Source organism: Bolinopsis microptera, chromosome 10 (genome assembly GCF_026151205.1).
Source record: "Bolinopsis microptera isolate Bmic1 chromosome 10, MBARI_Bmic_1.0, whole genome shotgun sequence".
Taxonomy (NCBI): domain Eukaryota; kingdom Metazoa; phylum Ctenophora; class Tentaculata; order Lobata; family Bolinopsidae; genus Bolinopsis; species Bolinopsis microptera.
In genome coordinates, this window is record NC_087081.1 from 4,866,905 (window position 1) to 4,888,630 (window position 21,726).

The 21,726-nt window shown below is 37.4% G+C and overlaps 1 protein-coding gene across 20 annotated transcripts in view; it reads left to right on the forward strand.

Moving 5' to 3' along the window:
* The window catches only part of LOC134822305 (rho guanine nucleotide exchange factor 11-like), a 70,726-nt gene that overhangs the window by 19,836 nt on the left and 29,164 nt on the right, over window positions 1-21,726 (forward strand). For all 20 annotated transcript variants that reach the window (XM_063833263.1, XM_063833264.1, XM_063833271.1 and 17 more), the window contains exons 5-7: window positions 3,365-3,419; window positions 3,896-3,993; window positions 21,446-21,515. In XM_063833263.1, the coding sequence (XP_063689333.1) occupies window positions 3,365-3,419; window positions 3,896-3,993; window positions 21,446-21,515 (223 nt within the window). The remainder of the gene's footprint in view (window positions 1-3,364; window positions 3,420-3,895; window positions 3,994-21,445; window positions 21,516-21,726) is intronic.

The window sequence follows — 21,726 nt, forward strand, 5'->3', positions numbered from 1 at the left end:
ACTAAATGCAACCATTTTCTGGTTTCTTGTGAACAATTGTCTGAATTTGGGAGGTTTCCAGACTTCCAGACAGTGTAATGGTTATGATTATATCTAATAACTCTCAATTATTATTATTATTTATTATTACTAATTATTACTAATTATTACTAATTATTACTAATTATTACTAATTATTACTAATTATGTATACAACAAGTGCTCACTGCTCGCAGACAGACTACCTTAGCTCCTTCAGTGCCCAAGCTCGTTAGATATCAGTGTTTTCTGGTGTGTCTTGTCTGATGTTACGAGGTTTCCAAAGAACGTAAGAGTGCGCTGCCTCCCTAATTACCGCGTAATGGAGCAGACGTTAAGTTAAAAGAAATTAGCACAGTTGCAGTAGTTCTACTAATCTACTAAAGTGCTATGTGGCTGCTGCAACTTGATAACTTCTCATCTCAAAGTCAACATGACGTGCTTTCTGTATCAATATCGTGTTATGCTCATTAATATGTTTTTAGCATGTCTTGTCTGATGCTACGAGGTTTATAAATAATGTTTACAAAAAATAGATCTTTATTACAGTGAAATAATGTCAGATCAGCGTTGCTAAAGAGTCATAGTCCGAAATCCAAGTAGAAAATCCGTTACCATCAAGGTGTTTAAACCAAGAGAAATAATGTAAGGGTAAGCTGCCTCATATAATAACTGGTCAGTGGTAACTGTGTAAAGAGGGATAATATAAATGCTGCTAGTGTTACGTTGCAGCTTGCAGACATGAGATATTGGAGTTAAAATGAGGTAGTTAAACGTTTTTAAAAGCTCTGTGCCAAGCATATAAAATGCTGTATTTAATGTCCGAGAGTTTCTAGTTTTTATATGCGAAGTTAAGAAGTTTTCAAGGTTCCTGATAGTTTAATGGTTGAATGATTACCATGTAACACGTGATCTATCATTAAAAAAGAAATGTGACCCATTTGTTCGCTCCAAAGACTGAAAGTTGTTTATAAATGTGGCCAAAAGGGACATCTGCCCCTCCCCCCGCTTCGAGCAGTCTGAGGATCTCCTAGCTCGACATTTAAATACAACTTGCACCTCCCTCTCATGGTTATAACTGTCTTCTCTTCAGAAAATAGCTGGTTTTCTACGCCTCATTTTTGTCGGCACGTCCTGACGTGTATAACAGGATGCATGTCCGATAATTATATAGCAGGTTTGCTTAGGTTTACGTCAGATGTATTGAAAGGCAGCGGCGAATTCAAGTTTGATCTTTACACAGTTTTTAATAAGTGAGCAATATACTTGCACCAGTGCTTAGCTGCGTAGTCTCTGCGTCTCTACATCAGGGGAAGTTTCCACATAAATTGAAAATCGTGAAAGTAATTCCACTTCACAAAGGTGGGTCACGTGCTGAAGTTTCAAACTATCAACTTATCTCACTACTCTCATGTTTCTCAAAAATCTTTGAAAAAATTATGCAAGCGCGACTATTAGATCACAGACAGAGAAAATCCAAGGCCTTTGACATGGTTGACAGCAGTATTCTTTTAAGAAAACTTGAGCACTATGGAGTTCGGGGGTTGGCTTTATCTTGGTTTGACTCATATCTTACCGATCGAGAGCGATACGTGAGCGTCAACAACTGCAACTGCAAGTCCTCTCACCTTTTAAAACTTAGAAAATATTTCTACATAAAAAATGATCACACAATTATTTCAGTATAAATACTGATCCTCAAATCTCCAATTCATTCGTGGCTACTACCTCGGTAAATAATCTTGGTACAACTAATACACGAGGGGGAACCTTGTCCTGTAAAACTTGGCCACAATTCAACTCATCAAATCAAATCATATCACACGCTTTTACTGCGGGTAAAAACTCGTTTACCTCTTCAAGGAAGTGTGGGTAAATGTAGGTAATGGTAGGTAAAGGTAGGTAATAGTGAATAATAGTTTCGTGGGTCTTAGTGGGTAATAGCGAGTAATAGTTTCGTGGGTAATAGTGATCAGTGTGGCGGTGAATTATCTAACATTTTGGATTCAAGAAGAATATTGGATGTTCAATCATTCAATTTACCTTTGATTATGGCTACATACTATGATTGGTTACTGAATATGATAGTTAACGTTACCGGGGTGTGTAGTGTGTAGTAGTGTACTATGCTATGTGTAGTGCTAGAATAAATTAATGTTTTGTTTCATCCTACTTGGTAGAAATTGGTGAAATGAAAATTGCGTACGTGCACGCAAAATTGCTACAATAACCCGTGTTTCCTACTTTTCCGTGTTATGTGTCTGATCCCAATACACGCGGACAGAGATCTGATCTGAAGTAGGGTGCAACTGATTAAAGTGCTGGCATGAAGCCAGGTGGTATTGATTAAAGAGCCGACTATAAAGCTGGTAACTCTGGCAATTTGTTACTGACGTAATCCGTCCAACCTTTCCTTTATTTCCATATTAACCTGTCTGGCCATCCCTTTATTTCCATGGTAAAATAAATAATTGTTAAAATATCAAACAAAATATTCGTTGGTACCTTTCCGTTTATTTTATGGTTATTTTAATAGATTGTTTTAAAGTTCGGCTATACTGTCCCTTTCTAAGCTAATGAGACGAAAATAAATACTCTAAGCCTGTCAAATTCTAAAATTCTCTCGTATTTTCGCTCATGAATTTGAAACATACCAATGTCTCTAAAGTGGTTGTCTTGGATTTATTTATATATTATTATATAAACAATATGTAATATATAAATGCTTTCTGGCATTTAAACGATATATCAGTTAAAGGATCAATATTTCGTCTACATCATGACATACGATCAACAAATACTTCTAGAAACTTTATATTGGTTAGAACCTTAGTGACGACGTCATGTTGCCATGCATTATTATTGTCCCCACTATATTCTTTAATTGGAGATCAAATAGAGTTCAAGATCAAATACAAGCTCTCATATTCTATGTGTCCTGTCTGGATCTATCTTAGATCTCGATTGAAAACTTTAAGACGTAATAATGATCCTTTGATGGCATACCGGTTTGAAACATAGGGTATTCTTACATTTTAACTCAGTTGTAAAGAGCTTCAAGTATTGATTTCTATAACAACGGCCCCAACGTTAATGTGGCTCCAGCTATGTGTTGGTTCAGCCGAATTAATTATTATATAGTAAAATTTATTTTCTAGTTTAGTTAGTTGTCATCCAGCCACACAGTATGCAACTTATATTGTAATACCATTTTGTCCATTATCTTATCAAAAATTGTCAGTGTAATCTTGCATGGCTGAAATTTAACGCTTGATTCTCATACTTAATAAATAATTGAATTTTCAAATACAAAATATAACGTAATAACACAGACTCTCTACTTCAGGACTTCACAGGGAGAAGGACCCTTTAAAGCTGCAGAACATCTACAATAAAGCTCTGTGAGTAAAGTTCTTGTTATTAGTTACTGTAATCGGTTAGTTAACTTTAATGTATGATTATAAGTACAGTTAGTATTCATAATTAGTTACAATAATAATAGTGCCTTGGATTTACTTGAGCTAATTAGATAAATAATTGTTGCATTTTTAATCAGTATTATTTATCATTTGACATCAACTATGCAGTTTGCAATTATTATTATCGTGGTGTCAATAGACACTGTTGTTTCAAATCACGGGAAAATTCGCCGTCTTCTATTCTCTTGCGTATTTTAAATACAGATCACACGCCAATGTGACAATTTGGCATCTTCGACTTTTTATATCACACGTTCAAACGCATCGAAATAGCATTCCAACATGCCCGTTTCATCGGAATACGGTGCATGGAATGTGCTAAACGATAATTGGATTAATCAGTTAATTAATCGAATTAATTAGTCGTGTTATCCCAGTTAATTAGTGTCGTTATTCAGGCAACTAGCAACGAAGCAGGTCAATGTGATGATAAACGAGTTTAAGAATAGGCTGGACATGGGCCTGGGGAATGCGTACAATGTGCAGGCTCTTAGTGGTGAGTAAAGTAATTAAGTAATTAGTAATGAAATAATTAAGTTATTTAATAATTAGGTAAAGTATTGGAGTGTGTAGATTTGTCTCAAAATTTAGTGTTTACCTTGTTCATCTATTTGGAGCCCATGTAGGCTTCTAATCTTGCGACACAATTTTCGAATAAAGTGGTTAATAACACCCGAGTAATACTGCAAGTGGTAGGTATGTAGTGGTAGGTATGTAGTGGTAGGTATGTAGTGGTAGGTATGTAGTTTAGGTATGTAGTGGTAGGTATGTAGTTTAGGTATGTAGTGGTAGGTATGTAGTTTAGGTATGTATAATGTAGGTATGTAGTGGTAGGTATGTAGTTTAGGTATGTATAATGTACTAGGTATGTAGTGGTAGGTATGTAGTTTAGGTATGTATAATGTAGGTATGTAGTGGTAGGTATGTAGTTTAGGTATGTATAATGTAGGTATGTAGTGGTAGGTATGTAGTTTAGGTATGTATAATGTAGGTATGTAGTGGTAGGTATGTAGTTTAGGTATGTATAATGTAGGTATGTAGTGGTAGGTATGTAGTTTAGGTATGTATAATGTAGGTATGTAGTGGTAGGTATGTAGTTTAGGTATGTATAATGTAGGTATGTAGTGGTAGGTATGTAGTTTAGGTATGTATAATGTAGGTATGTAGTGGTAGGTATGTAGTTTAGGTATGTATAATGTAGGTATGTAGTGGTAGGTATGTAGTTTAATACTAATGTGGCCGTCAGAGATAAACTCAGTCACAATCTCTCCAACCTGACAGTTATATTTTTCTGTCTGCACAAAATGTTACAAAGTTAAGTTTAACACTTTTAGCAATGAGCTTTAAATGGGTTCTTATTTACAACCATGAATTTTAAACTTCCAATCAGCAGACCCACACGTTACAATCGTGCCTTTATTCATGTTAAAACGTTTCAAAGTAACAGTTATCTCGCCACATCTTGCTACATCTTGCTATATAACTTGCTACATCTTGCTACATAACTTGCTACACTGTAAGAGAGAATCTCTCTAAAATGCGCGTCAAATCCGTCAGTCTCTGTGCCAAACCATTACGAATGGTAAAGCTGTAAAGTTAGTCTGACATATTAACAGATTTAAGATCTTGACTAAATCGTATCGTGTGTCAAATTTATAGCTTGAATATTCCCCATAATCCAGGACCATATTTAATATTTTAGATACCAATACTAACTGTATAGTGTATATATCCTGATATTTTAATTACATTACTGCTTTACTGGCATTACAAATTCTATTTAATCTATACTGGTAAAGATGTAAAATTACTCTTACACAATCCAGCGCCAAATCATCTCAGCTACAAAGTTTTAATAATTGAGCCAAGCTGTCTGCAAACCTGCATATATGCAGAATGTATAAATAATAACTGATACTACTACTATACTACTACTATATGTTATCAGAATACTGGTTACAGGGGTATATTTAGCTATCATTTCCGATCAGATCTAGACTAAGGATGGTCTGTAATTTAGAGAGTAGAGAGTATAGAACTGTAATTATATAATTATAGACCAATTATCTGTGGTTATCTATGTAGACAGCATTTTGTGTGCTCTATAATAAGATAAGTTGACAGTAAAAGATCGGTAAAATAATAGAAATTGGAACGGAAATATGTTGGAATTTGGCGGAACTCGCAACTTTTACCAATTATTGATCTTTAGAAACATCAGTATGTGTTTTCTTTGACCAATTACTGCTCAATTATCTAATTACTATGTAGACACAGCTTCCCGCGCGAGCTTGTGACTGTTTAGCCGCCCTGAATAAGAAGGTAACAGAGCGAGGCAGTATTGAGTATTACATAGTAAAACTGTAAAACACAATGGCGTGTGTGTGTAATAGAACACTGTGTAAATGGTTAGCTTGAGGTTTGAAATGATTATCTGATGATAACATTACCTTATATGGTAGCGTTGCAATAGTAACACTACCTTATAAGGTAATGTTATCCTCTTTGTAGAGTCTTACTCACACACTGTGTAACTATTTAAGTGTAACACTGTAACAATCATTGTAAAGTTCGTATAGCTCTGTTACATTTTCTACTACTCTTGGTATTATTGTACTACAAATATCTGTTCCAACTAAACAGCTGAGTATGTGATGGCGATATTATTGAACTCCTCAGCTCACACTATAAATACATTATTTACTGTTTATGCTAATGTTAGTAATATTATAAGATGTAATATGTACAATGTAACACAGTTCTGGCAGACTTACCATACAGATTACAGTTTATCAAGTATCTAATCAACTGATAGCGGGCCGGCTGCAGCACTCTTGTTGTCGGAACCTATCTACAGTAACAACTATCTGTTTGGTCTACTGAGAAACCTATTTTGGTAGATCCATTGGCACTCAACAACTATGATGACATAGTATCTTGCTGTCCTGCATTGTCAAAGTTTTTGTCATCTAATCAACTCTATTTCTTAATACAAGTACACTGGTCATCAAATTATTTTTTACATATTGACTAAATTTCTATCCTAACTATAATCAGAGTTATAGCAGATTGTTTATTAAACACACCAATCACAACAAAACATATCATGATGTCGCTCTAAAAATGTCTGCACGTGCAAGTGCGCGTTCCAACACCATTACTATGCGACTAACTATTTCTAGAAAATTCGCACCTGGGCGGTCGTATGGACAGACAGAAAGAAATCTCCGAATATTGTTTGTTTTGAAACCCCACGGTGGAGGTTGGCGTGTGCCGCAATTTATTAATCAATGGTTATTACATAAATGAAATTATAGAAGTCACACTAAAATATAATAATGTAAAATATAATATATTAAAATAAATGCCCTACTAAAAGTACTATATAAGTATAACTAACGGTCTGCAAAACTAATTGAAGTCGCAATTTGTAAACATGCTAATTACTATTTAGTAATAATAGATAAAAAGTTTTGCGCGGCAGATGTAAATTCGGCAATATAAATGGCAGTGAAATTAAAATGATATGTTGTTGATAAGAGATCATAGTCATTTGTCGCGAGTGATCTTTCTTTACGCGTTGTCGCTTACTTATAACTCGGTGCTGTAGTCTATTTGCGACCGCCCTTCTCTTTGAGACTTTCTTAGCCCAGGTATACTATAAAGTAAGAAATTTGGCCAATTTTCATCGTCTCCTGAGCTTTGCAGCTTGAGGAGTTCGCGCTTAGCTGAATTTTTAAAGATTTCAATTGAAAAGGTAGAACTTGGAATAGTTATATCCTTACTTTGTTTTGTAATAGAGAGCATGGGTCCTTTGAAGAAAAGAGTATTTCTAAATGTTGGGCCGTTGTAAGTTGTGAACCAAGAAAGGTTATGTTCGTATGTGGAATTATAGGTGGGAATATCGTGAGGGAAAAGTTCTTTAATGGATTTAGGGAGAAGGCTTGGCATGTTCCTTACTTTGTGTAGTAGAATAAGAGCGTTTTTTACAATGACGCTATGGACTGTTAGGATATTATGCAATCTAAACGCACTTTTTGTGTGCTCCGGGGGATTGCCGTCTTTATATCTATAATTTACATATCCTGACATAACAGCTCTAATTCCCTGCTTTTGCTTGGTGAACAGAGATTCAATGTGACATTTTGAGGCAAATCCCCACACTAAAGAACAGAAATTTAGATGGGATTGGATAAGGCTTTGGAAAATGTTTAGGCGGGCTTTGATAGGTAGAAGGTGCTTTAGCTTATACATAACTCCGAGGTAGCGACCCATCTTTATTCTAACTGCCATAATGTGTTTTTTCCAAGTGAGATTTTCGTCTAGGATCACTCCTAAAAATCTTGCTTCAGTCTTACGTTCGATTACAGTGTTGTCAATGGACAAATTAAAGCCGCTGAAGTCGATTCTTTTTCTAGTGAAAATCATGTAACACGTCTTTTTTACATTTAAAGATAGCCCATTAGCACCTACCCAATCTACAAGACGTGAAATTAGCTGATTAGCTTTTAATTGTATTTCTTCTAGGGTGGTTCCACTAATTAATATGTTTGCGTCGTCGGCATAAAGGATGAACTTTGCAAAATCACTAATTCCAGGTAGGTCGTTTATATAAATTACAAATAAGAGAGGTCCTAGAATGCTACCCTGAGGAACGCCGTAAACTATGGGCATGCTAGAAGAGCAAGTTCCGTTTAAAGTTACGTATTGAGATCGATTACAAAGGTAAGATCTAAACCATTCGTGCGCGACTCCCCTGATCCCATAATGATCAAGCTTCTTAAGCAAGGTCTCATGATCAAGCACGTCAAAGGCTTTACTGTAATCGAGCAGGAGCAGTAGGGAAATTTGTTTCTTATTCAGAGAGTGTAGTATAGAATTTTGGGCATTGAGCAGTGCATGTTCGCACGATCTTCCTGGCCGAAATCCGTATTGATTTTCGAAAAGAGAATCGTTCTTATCTAAAAATTCTAAAACACGAGCATGCATAAGTTTCTCATAAATTTTCGAGAATGATCCCAAAAGAGAGATCGGCCTATAATTAGCTACTTCCAATTTTGAACCACCTTTGTGGATAGGAACGACTTTCGCAGTTTTTAGAGCATTTGGGAAGGTACCACTGGAGAACGAACAGTTAATGACATTAGCTAGTGCCCTGGTAAAGTTTTCGCAGCTGTTTGCAATTTTCAATGGCTCAATTTTACAATCGAGTGTGGACTTGTTCTTAAGCCCTGATATTATCTTTTGGACTTCACCGTGTGATGTAGGCTTAAGAAACATCGAGTTACTACACGAAGCCTTAAGAAAATGCTTGAAACCACCTGGGTCAAAGGTTCGACGGGCAGCGATTTGCCTCTTGATACTGGCTGCAATACCGGAGAAGTAGCCGTTAAATTTCTCAGCGACTGCCAGATCAGAGCTTATAATCGTGCCATCGTCGTCCTTCAGACGGGTGTGTCCGAACTTTTTTCTGTTACGGTTCAGGAGGCCATTGATAATTTTCCATTGACTTTTAGAGCAGTTTTGGTATTTGTCAAACATTTTTTTATAGTACTTTTCTTTGGCTAGATTCACATGTTTGTGACAAAACTTTTTCATTTTATCATACGCGTCGCAGTTTTTTTGTGATGGATTTATAGTTTTTTCAAAAAAAAGTAACTTCTTGCGGTTGCATGCCGCCTCAAGCCAGGGTAAGATCCAAGGCTTTGGGTCAGCTCTTTCGAATTTTCTTCTCGAACTGTCGCGCTTCAGGGGGTATGCAGTATTGTATAGTTTCATGTACGTTTGATAGATGGAATTGTATTGTTCATCAGCGCACGTTGAGGAGCTAGCATCATCCCAGGTCTCACTTACAATAAGCTCTTTGAATTTAGCATGATTAGCTTCGTTAAATACACGGGCCTCTAATTTCAAGCTAGTGTTGTTGTTCTTTACACGTTGACTACGGAATCGCTCGTTCAAACTAGGTGTGGCTCCTAAACTAATGGTCGTGCTAACCGCGAGATGATCTGACATATCCAACGTCACGACATTACAACTAATAACGTTGGTCACGTGATTAGTATACACGTGATCAATAAGCGTTGCACTGTGGTCAGTTACCCTGGTAGGCTTGGAGACAGTCTGGGCAAACCCATATTTTTCTAGTAAGCTTATAAGATCCTGGCTGTAAGCGTCGGTATCGTATTTTATAAGATCAATATTTGCATCACCCAGGAAGACTATCTGCTTTCTGGAGTGTCTATCAAGACCCCTGAGCACGTTTTCAAACTTTTCAAGGAATTTTTTAGGGCTTGTGGATGGCGAGCGGTAGAAATTTACGATGATTTTTGTCTTATTTCCGTTTTTAAAATTGTTGATTTTAAGCAATTGAAATTCTCCGCAAGTAACTTCTTCTGGACTCAGATTGAGTTCGAGTTCCTGTATTTTATCGTAATCACAAACGCGTTTGTTTACATAGAGCGCAAGACCACCTCCTTTTCCAGATTTACGTGCAGGTTCTTTGATAAAGGGCTCGTAAAACTGTTCGATTTCAATGTTGTTCAGACCATTAGGAAGATTAGAAATTTTACAGTTGGTTTCATTGAGGCAGATGAGGTCAAATTTGGAGAATGTTTCTATTTCTTCTCTAAAATTTGAGATATTCTTCACGAGTGATCTAACGTTTAACGAAAGTATCTTAATTTCGCGATTGCTAGGGGTCTTGATATTATCAGGGTGTTGGTACTTACAGCTAACCAATATCTCCGATATACAATTGTTGAGATCGATTTCGCTGGAATCTATTTCATCAGTAAGTTCGCCTATTTGATTCAGTACGTGAGAACGAATATAGGGGTTAAAAGTGGGGGTTATTGTATTGTAATTATCATTAAGTTCGTAGGAAGTTACTCTATAGCCAGGTATTAGGTTTAGACAGCATGTAATACAACCAAGATAATCTTTGAGGCATTTTTTATGAACTGGTTTGTCACATACAGGACAAATGAAAACATTTCTAGGAGCATAAGACCACCCGAAGCAACTTGAGCATTGTGATTTGAAACTAGGTTCAACCATTGTTCAAGATGTGTAAATACCAGATATCTGTGAATAATTAAGTAAGATATTAAATAGATAAGAGTGTATAGTATGGTGTATAGAATAGCTTGTACAGTCTAAGAATATGTATAAAATGCTAATGTGTGTGCGTGTGAATGAATGAGGAATAAACTGTGTGCTGAGAAAGCGTAAAGAAGAAAAAGAAAACTTGTTAGACCTACCTATCAAGAACTATACAGCTCTGTGTGTAGATAGAATCGTAACGTAGTCTACAATATTACAATATTACGATAGCGGTACTGATTTCAGAACTATTCTAAAGTGTTTAAAAAACTCGGGCAAGAATTATAGTAACTTACGATAAGCTGATAAGAGCACGGGCATGACTATATATTTTTATGCGAGGGTTTTCATTATAACCATAAGCTATAATCACTTGAAGATTTTGTAAAAATTTTGTGAAAATTTTGGCGCGGGGGTACGGCTTTGTGAGTTTGTATTTAACCGTTAGTTACCAGGCAAGAGCGAGACAAACTCCCGCCTTAATGGCCAGTGCTTTCGAACTTTCTCGCTTCGCATAGAGAGTTTTTGAACACCGGTCACCAGACAGTTAGCTATCTCACTCTTGGGCAGCTGAGTAATGTGAATCCCATTTCCAGATCTATCTAAAATCTCAAACCCTTTGTTAAATATCACACTACAAATATGGTGGGAGTCGAAAAACCAAAAGTTACGATTTTCGATCAGACTAAAGTCAAACATGCAGCGGTTAAACAAATCAACCTCTTTATTTAACCATGCAAATCTCGTTCTAAGAAGGGAGTTGAAAACAAACACTGTTTTTGGGTATCTAGCAAACAAGTAGTTAAAATTGTCCCTAATTTCACGGGAAAGTGTATAGCTTCTATGGTCATATCTCGACAAATCATTAATACCGGAAGATATAATCACATAATCGCAGTTTTCAAAAAAATTTTCAAACTTCATTAAGTCCGTGAGTTGGTACATGTCACGCTTTATGACACGAAAGTTAGAGGGGAAAGATGATGGGGTGTTACGTATCATAGAGTCAGTAAGGTATAGCACAGTCTGTTTGGAGGGTTTCAGGGGGTCGGATGGTGCTATTGACGGTTCATGGATTTTAGGAATGTGCGTGCGCATGGGCTTGTCTATGCGTCTAAAGGTCACTGACACACGACACGAGGTGACGCCAGGTTCGGGGTGTATCGCATGCTCCCAGAAAAACTGAGACTCTGTGGTCATTGCGTACACTGTGCCATTCCCTAGTTCGTGTTCACGTCGCTCATCAGTGACTATGTTACGGAAAGTTAAGGTGCGAGTGGCCCCAAAGCTGGCAGTGATGATTTCACCCGTTAAGCCTGTTTCATTATCCGAGTGAAACGGGATAGAGTCTGAGCCTGTCTGGTATCTAGTGACCATGCAAGTAACGTTATCCCTATTGAAGGTGGGATCGTCTAGTTCCTCAGCTATACAGTCTAGTATCTTATTTACAGCGTGATCAGATGGTGGGTAGGCCTTAGCGCGATGGGTAATACTGCCGTAACTGTATTTACTGGAGCCGAAGTAAGAGACGTCACGTGATCCTATGCGTTGAAAGTCCAGTCCATCACAAACATTATGCGTTTCAAACTCAAACTTTGATCGCAAACTTCTTACCGGAGTAGCTTCTAGTACTTCCTCGTGTCCGGCTGGCGAACCTGTGACGAAGGTTGAGGGATCCAAAGTAGTGTTGGGAGTAGAGTTCCTAGCGACGAGAGAACTAGAGCTCCTTATCACCTCCTTGTATTCGTCAAGCGTCTGTTCGGCTTTTTCCAGCAGCATGCAAAAATCGGAGGTTAGATTATCGTGTATAGTCTGCTTATCAGTTGGATTACTGATAAGATGATCATAGTATCTAGAGTCTAGATTTAGCTTTGCTGTCACGTATGGTTTTCGTAGCGTTTTGTTTGTAGATTTACAGAGTCCGGCACTTAAAGATTCACGATAAAGTTGGTCCGGTGTAAGTGACGGCAGTAGCTCGAGGCAAGTTTCTGGCGTAAAAGTAGGTACCCAAAAGCCAACAAACTCTGTCTGCGTACTGTGATTTACGACGTTTATCTTACCTTCAGCTTGAGGGTTTGCCGAGCAGTGTTTTTGATCTGCGGCAGTGGTGGGGGCACCACTGCCCAGCAACCCCTTTTCAGATGTGTCGCTCTGCGTCGTGGTACTCGAACTAGAGGTAGGGCTGTGGGACTCCAGAGGACTCGAGGGGATCAAGCTTAGGTTAGTAGGACTCGAACTAGGCTCAGAAGACATGGTATAGAGGGTGTAAAAGTAGGTGTAGGATGTAAACTGGTTAACAAGACGTGGCTAAAAGGCAGGTCAGGCCGCGCGTTATCAGCTTATCAGATTACTATCAGCAGCAACTATCAGCAGCAACAAAACATTTAGTGAATATATAATAATTTATAATTATAAAAAATGGAGATATTTCCTATACGATGTGTTATATAAAAGTGCTGAAAGTATTTTACGGTATTCTAACCCTATAAAGCTTTAACTTGACGTAAAAATGATGAGTTTGTAAGCAGCGAAGCGTGGAAGGAAACCCGTGAAATTGGCAATATTTATAAGGCTATTAAACAGTTATTGAATTGCTCAAATTGGCAATATTTATAAGGCTATTAAACAGTTATTGAATTGCTCAAATTAAGATAGACTGCAGAATAAAGTGCTAATTCAAATTCCTGTATATATTAGTACATTAACATAGCGGGGATTAGGGGAGATTAATGATTTGGAAGTGTGTGTATGTTGTAAGGGTTCTCAGAGAGTTAAGGGTTCCTTACTTGACAGTGGTATCGGGTAAATTAGTAAAGGGTATAGTAGTACTGTAGTAATAATACTGTGTAATATACAGTAGTAATAATACTGTATGTAATACAGTAGTAATAATACTGTGTAATATACAGTAGTAATAATACTGTGTAATATACAGTAGTAATAATACTGTGTTATATACACTATACAGTAGTAATAATACTGTAGTAGTAATAATACTGTATCTAATGTTAAGGAACGTATGTGAGATACAATATCTCGAGCCTATTGTAGGGAGATTTGTACGTGCCAATAAGTCTGGATATTGGTTCTTGTTTTTCCTGACACGTGACAGTAATTAACCAATCAGTGGAACCCCAGAATCAGTATCACGTGTCAAAACAAACCACTGTAGTAATGAGCGTATACTATTACCACTTCCAGGAGGGTGTAATATCCGAGCATATCTGCGAATCCTGGGCAGTTCTGAGCTTATTGCATCAAGTGTTATATTTTGTAGTTAAAGTAAAATATATTCTAAATATGTTTGTCCTTAAATATGTACACAAATAATATGATTATAAAAGCTCTGCTGTGTACAATAGTATAACCTAACAATATCATGATGCACACTAGATGCCAAAACCGATACCCTTTACTTCTTGAACTGAAACCAGGATTCAGTTTCTACTATCATTTCATGCATATTTAACATGCCATTTTGAAATAATATAGAAATATGTAAGCTGCAATTGTGGTTCTCTAGGAATCAAGCTCGGTGAAAAAGTGGAGCAGAATCTAAGATGAATTAAATCCTTGGAACTTTGGAAAATTAAAAAAAATCTAAATCTTTTCAAACAATACAGAACTATACAGAATTGAATGCTTTTAAATAAACCCAGATATAAAAGGAGAAAACCAATATAGCCCAAATTTCCAGTATCCCAGTATATCGAAACCCAAATTATGTATCGAAAGAGGGGTAACCAAAACACGGTAGTGTGCAGTAAGAAATACCACACCCGCAATAACATTGGGCCCTAGCAAAAAACTAATTAATCAATGAATGAAAACATATAATTATTAATAACATTACAGTGGAGTACGCAGAGCTGTTACAGGCTTTTTGAAATCTGCCAAAAGTGAAAGATCGACTGAGTTTTGCTCCATTTCAGATGTGCACAACACTCTAGCTCTGAATACAAAAGTTTGGTGTGAAAAATCTGCGCTATTGAAATCTCCTACGTCAGTATAATTCCATTCCAATCTACCCAGCATCCTGGCACACGTCTCCTTATTAGTGCTACAATAGACTCCCTACAGTGCACTACTGGCAGGGAGGCTACAGTTGTCAGCAGCTGGGCTCCAGCGAGTGTCAAATGTCATCACAGTACAGCTCACATATCTCCAGGAACTGCACATTCATTGCATTCTTAATGGGAGGGAGTTTAATGGGAGTTTGACGTGCAGCTGGACAGTGTTGAACAAGTGTAGAGATTGGAGATAAAACACGTGTTTTGAGGGTAGAAAGCCAGATATTATGGCTGATTTATGGGCAAGAGAAATGATGATATTGTTTTGTTGATCACATTCAGAATGTAGTTGGGACTATTTGGTGAAGCACTGTTTCATGGGAAAGGGATAAGTTTGCTTGTTGGCTTCGTGCCAGGGAACTCTTGGTACACGTTAATTAAATGTTGGGTTGATAGAGTGTGTACTTGAGGGAAAATAGTCTGTTTTGTAGCTATACTAAGATATGTGCTTATTGCTAGTATAGATCTGGATAGTATCTATATCTGTGAGCAATAAACACATGATATCTTAGTATAGCCACAGTGGATACTAGTGGGGAGGTGAACCATTTTGACACCTAATAGTGGTGTCAAAACTGGAAGCGGATGGGTTACTCGCTGTCACGTGTCCATATTTACAGTGCGTGTCACGTGTCCATATTTACAGTGCGTGTTATCGGTTGAGTTTTGCTTGTTGGACTGGTGCCAGAGAAATGTCAATATTATCGTTGATTACACAATTATCTAATGTGCTGAAATACCTCACTTCTCAATCAGTTAATATGCGAGTCAACATTATATGTTGGTTGTTGAAACAGGTTTTGGTGTGTCACACGTGCATGACGAGGCTGTCATATGGAAAAGGTTGGCTGTCACGTGACAAAGGATGGATGACACGGTTGAATGCCATCCGCATTAATATCTGCTCATGCTGGGTTGTGGACATGTTGATAAGTTAAAGGTAAACTTATGTGCGGATAGGTTGAATACGTTATATCGGTTCAAGTAACGAATTGTCGTGTGACATTCAAGCGCGGCTGCTGTTTATTTGACAAGCTTGGCTGGGTTCTGGTTGGTTGGGCACTGTTTGAAGGCTGTGTGTCGTCAGAATATAACATTATGAGACATAATATGACTGGTTAGGCTTCATCATGATAATTATATAAAAAGATAGAATATATCTGAACTAATGTGTGGATATGTTGGTAACTTAAGTGTGGAGAGGTTGATATGAGTTACAAGCAAGGTTAATGAGTTACTAATCAACTTGGTATATTGTGGAACCCCTCGAGTTTTTTTGTTTAAATATTTCTTGAGAATTTTTAACCGATAAAGTGCTCACGTTGCACCTACGAACGTCCAACAAATCTTATAGAATGATTAGAGTCGTTACAGCCGTTGACCACTTATTTAATTATTAATTGCTAATTGTAACTGTGTCATCTGGTATATTTTTACTAAAACATAGAACTCAGACTAAACTCACTTTTCACCACTTTTTAAGGGAACCGGAACACATCCTATTTTGGGAATGACTTTACTTCTGGCGGTATGTAGACCACATACCGCCAGAAGTAAAGTCACTCAGGTAGACCATCTTATTTCCGGAAAATTCCCGCTTTGTCAAAACTATTCCGGATGTTACTGTTTCACTGATAACACAATAGGTGATGTGCGGGGTCGTGACGTAAACAAAACAATTTCACGAGGAATATGTGTATTGGTATGAAAAGTCAGTGGTAAATTATAATCACAATAGCTTTATTTCCGGAACAACATTTTTAATCAGACTTGTTAAGAGTTTGACGTAAAAAACGCGTAACTGCATCTCATGAGTATATTCATAGAATGTAAAATTTAATGAATGTATAAAACTTATATTCGGTACAGCTGACAGCCTATGTTGTTGAATTATTCAATTATATTGAATTATTGAATTAGATAAGCATAATAACTCCTGTTTATGTAACCAAATTAACATTACCCCGTGGCTGATGCTAACAAAACTACAGGTGCAGTGTTATGTGAGATTGTCGGGCTACACTTCAAGTGTTAGGCCTCTAGGTCAACACTAGGGCCTAACTAGTGGTATCACTTCGATAATTCAATCAAAGCTAGGTAGCAGAATATTCCAGAAAAGCTTTGAGAAATTAGATTTTAGGTAAATCCCCCCCCGTGGACTTCTCTTCTCATGCCACTCTGGAAAAAACAACGGGCTTTGGATGTAGTGATATATAATCAAGAGGCTTACATATGAACATATTGACATGTAACTTGATTGATTGAGAGCTTGTAATCAAATCTGGAGTTGATAGAACACTCCAGTTTGTATTGTCTGAGCACGTCATCAAGTGTGCACAAAGTGTGCTCAAATCAACATGTCTCCTACACTCCAGACACACTAATATCCCCCCTTCTACAACCATTCTGTTCTTGCCAGGCTCCACAGAGGCTGCCAACTTGGCTGGCTGCCAGGCTCCACAGAGACTGCAAACTTGGCTGGCTGCCAGGATTCACGGAGGCTGCCAACTTGGCTGACTACCAGGCTCCACAGAGGCTGCCAACTTGGCTGGCTGCCAGGCTCCACAGAGGCTGCCAACTTGGCTGGCTGCCAGGCTCCACAGAGGCTGCCAACTTGTGCTGCAGTATTTGAAGCCCAGATTTGGAGTTTATTTATTCGTATAGACTTATATTCCAGCATATTATAATGTGTTATTGCGTAAGCTATTTATGGATAACTTGATAAAAGGTGTGTCTAGCGAGTGGTAAAGTACTTTATTCACCACCCGCCCAAGATGCAGGTTATGCAGTTGTGGACTGGTTGAAAACGGAAGGCAGAGTTGCTGCTCGATGAAATTTGGTCTTCGATTTTGAAATATTAAAAGCGGTGTACTTATATTGCCACAATGAGAGGGGACGAATAGTGGGTACACATTCTCAGTTCTCACATACCGGGGGTACACTCACCACACAGCTGTTTAGATTTTATCTGATGCAGATGAACCCCATTTATCTTGGGTTTCTTCTGGTGCAGATAAACAATTGCATCTCAAAGGTTCTAATCGGGTTGGTATTACCACACACAGAATTATCTCGACTGAATATGACTAAGGCGCGGACAAAAAAAGAAACTACTCGATCACATCGTTCCAACGTCATGAGCTGCAGATTATCCAGAACATTCCGTGCATCTTTATATTCTCTAAAAGGTACATGTGGCACGTGTGAAACAATATGTGACAACTGACATCACAAGCCACTGTAAATACCAGGATATACCTTATCGGACCTTATTTGGACGGACGTTACATGAACGGACATAATTATGAACGGACATTAATATGAACGCTCGAAGGCATTCAAAACCATCAAAAATCCGAATTTTTTTCAATTTTTTTGACGTTTTTTAAATTTCAGCAAATGATTTTTAAATTCATTTTTTATACAGTAAGTAAGAAAAGCAGTCATTAAGCAGTTAAAATGTTAAAATATGTGTACATGATCAGTTTCTAATATCACATATCATCTTCATCAAATGGGTTTTCGTGCATAAAATAGTCCATGCTTAAAGCATCAGTGATTTCTAGCTTTATGGAAACTTTTTTATCAAACTATCCCGGTCCTGCATTTCAGTGTTAACTTTTACAAGCCATTCGGCGTGAAGTGGTTTTATCTTAGACAACTTAAGGTTAACCTTAACATGTTGTTATAGCTCATCATTACCGCCCCTGAGTAATATGAGCTATAACAACGTCGGACAATGTCCTTGGCAACACGATTTACCGTAATATCTAGAGGCTGGAACTTAAGTTTGTCATGTTGGCGGGGACTAGTTCATGAACTATGTTGTTGAGTGCCATAATTTCGTTGACTTTTTCCCGCCAAGTGACCCCGGCCTTGAAAACATCATATAATAGTAGAGTTTTCTGTGCCTCCGGAAGACCAAGGAGAACCTTTCCGTCGTTAACTTACGGCACAATAAAGTTCTCTAAGTTGTCATATTCTGGACAAAAAGTTCGAAATGGAAAAATTTTTGAAAAAATTTCAACGGACTTTAACTTGGACGGACATTAATTGAACGGACTTTATTTGAACGGACATTAAGATGTACGCTAGGGCCTCCAGCGTTCAAGTAATGTCCGTCCAAATAAGGTCCGATAAGGTATACTGACTTCTTGACTAGTATCCCAGTTATACAGTTGACAAGTTTAGTGTCACAGTTTTTTGTCACATTTTTGCGTCAGTCTTGGGCGTTGAAGTTCACCTAACTTTAAAAATGGAGGGGGGGGGGGGGGCGGGGGTGTTGCTATCGGCATATGGCGATGACACCGCCCTCCAACGAAAGCATCTACATTATTAAATGTTGCAGGCTCGAGATATTTGACAATTTAACCATTACTGCCGCCCTCGGCCCTTTAATTTGGCAGTGCCCGGCTTTAATCTCCTGGAAATGTAGAAATGTAGTAAAACTGATGGTTGAGAGCGCGATTAATTTACCCTTTTAAATTCAGAGAGAGAGAGAGAGAGAGAGAGAGAGAGAGAGAGAGAGAGAGAGAGAGAGAGAGAGAGAGAGAGAGAGAGAGAGAGAGAGAGAGAGAGAGAGAGAGAGAGAGAGAGAGAGAGAGAGAGAGAGAGAGAGAGAGAGAGAGAGAGAGAGAGAGAGAGAGAGAGAGAGAGAGAGAGAGAGAGAGAGAGAGAGAGAGAGAGAGAGAGAGAGAGAGAGAGAGAGAGAGAGAGAGAGAGAGAGAGAGAGAGAGAGAGAGAGAGAGAGAGAGAGAGAGAGAGAGAGAGAGAGAGAGAGAGAGAGAGAGAGAGAGAGAGAGAGAGAGAGAGAGAGAGAGAGAGAGAGAGAGAGAGAGAGAGAGAGAGAGAGAGAGAGAGAGAGAGAGAGAGAGAGAGAGAGAGAGAGAGAGAGAGAGAGAGAGAGAGAGAGAGAGAGAGAGAGAGAGAGAGAATGTAATGTGTGTAATAAAGTATTTATACTTTTATTTAATAAAGTGATATTTAAAGCTATTTCATTAAGCCTCTTAAATCCCATTCCGGCCTGCTGACTACTATTAAACTGTGACAGTCTGTGACGGTCTGTGACTTAGTAAAATAGCCACTACCCACTCCACGCCCCTCCACTAAAAATACACACATTAACTCTGGGGGGCCGGGGGAATCCTGTCCCATATTTTAGCTGATAAAGATAGTTAACTGAGGTGTAATTAATTAATTAATTAATTAATTAACTCACCACTTGTATCATTAAGATTTAAAACTCGGCAGCGTTTAATCTTTGCATTCCAAAAATTAACGTAAATATTTGGCAAGGACCGGAAACTTCTGCTTGACAAATAAATAAGCAGCACTATAACGATGACTTACCATAAATGAATAAAAATCAATTAAACTAAACTCTTGAAGAGTAGAATACTAGAATCATTTCTTGGCTGATCTCCACAACACAAAATTCTGGCGGTAGCCTCCCTCGACTACTCGTCATTATAAAATCCCGCGGTTTGATCAAATTATTTGACATACAATACACTGTAGAAAGTGGTAAGTTAATTAAAATACGTTAAGTTAATTAAAATACGTGTTTTCACACATTCTGATAGTGTAACAGTCAGAGAGACGTGTTGATTTCAGTACACTGAAGTCATTAATTATTCCTGGGCGAATTCTTTAATTCCTAGTTGAATATGATATCACATTCTTGATTATATTATTATCTTTTTGAACTTTATTAAGACTTAAGAATTGAGTGCAACTTCGCATATTATTATGTTGTGGTGAATGGTAACTAGTAAGATAATATTCAAGGTTGTAGTCCTAGTTTTCAAATATGGTACAGAATTGGAAGTAACCTAAATTAACGGTATTTCCATTGTTTGTACTCTAAATGATCATGTCACACTCGAGTTTATTTCTCGATGGATTGATGGATTGATATCTCTCGATGGATACACTTGTATTAGCCAGTCCTGAATATTCTATATTAACAGTCAAAATAACAGTTTTAATCTGGAAAAAATTGTTTTTTTGTATAATGTACGGATACATAATTTCATTATAAATGAAGGACTGGGCAGATTGGTGGCTATTTTTACACTATAATATTTAATCTGGTGATCCAGTATAAACGTCAAATGTCGGAAATGTCAACTAAATGGTATCCAAATTTAGCGCTAATCACCGATCTGGCTGTAGTGTCATTATGTTAATATAATTTATATAATATGTAATTTAAATTCTTTAAAAAAGCTGGATGGGATGATCTTTGAAATGCTTCACTGTAATAATTACAGTGCAGACTGCAGATGATTGTAAGGCTTTATTGGCCTGATGGAACTTAAACAAACCATACGGTAACTTAATCAAGCAACTCATTTAGCAATTTAACGGAATTTTGTACAATATTATTGATTCTCCAGAACAGTACTATATTGATAATTAATAAATATTAATTTATTGAAACTGACACTTTAAAACGCTTCTTCGCGACATGGCCAATTACTCCTGACATTTTGATTAATTTGCTGTCGTGTGTGATTGTGCGACAGAAGTGAACAAGCAAAAGTTAATTTAGTGACAGTAACATGTCATAATGTTGAAAGTAAATTCCTGTGCTGGTTGGATATCATGTTTTGCTGGTATGCTGTTTTACATTCCAACAAAATATGCAACACCAAATTATTGCGCGAATTTTGTATAATTATTGGGATTAAAGGACACAATGTAATTTCAAATGTTGATGTCTGGTAGTTACTAATGTAGTTACTAATGGGGCTGATAATATTTTTGTTTCAGGATTGGATACGTTTGAGGATGAAAAGCGAGTCGCAAAACAAATTCTCATCGATAAATTTGAGGAATTGATGTAAGTAAGAACAATAATCTGTCTAAACTATTCTGAAATACTTGGACACTGTCATCCATCAATATCAATTAACTATGTAACTTACTATCTCCCATGCAATTTCACTGTCCTTTTCGATGTTCCACTTCAGTTTGTACCAAGATTTAACAGGATTTGTGTAATTTTCTTTTACGTGACTCAAAACAAAACATCACAAATTCTCATAGTGGAC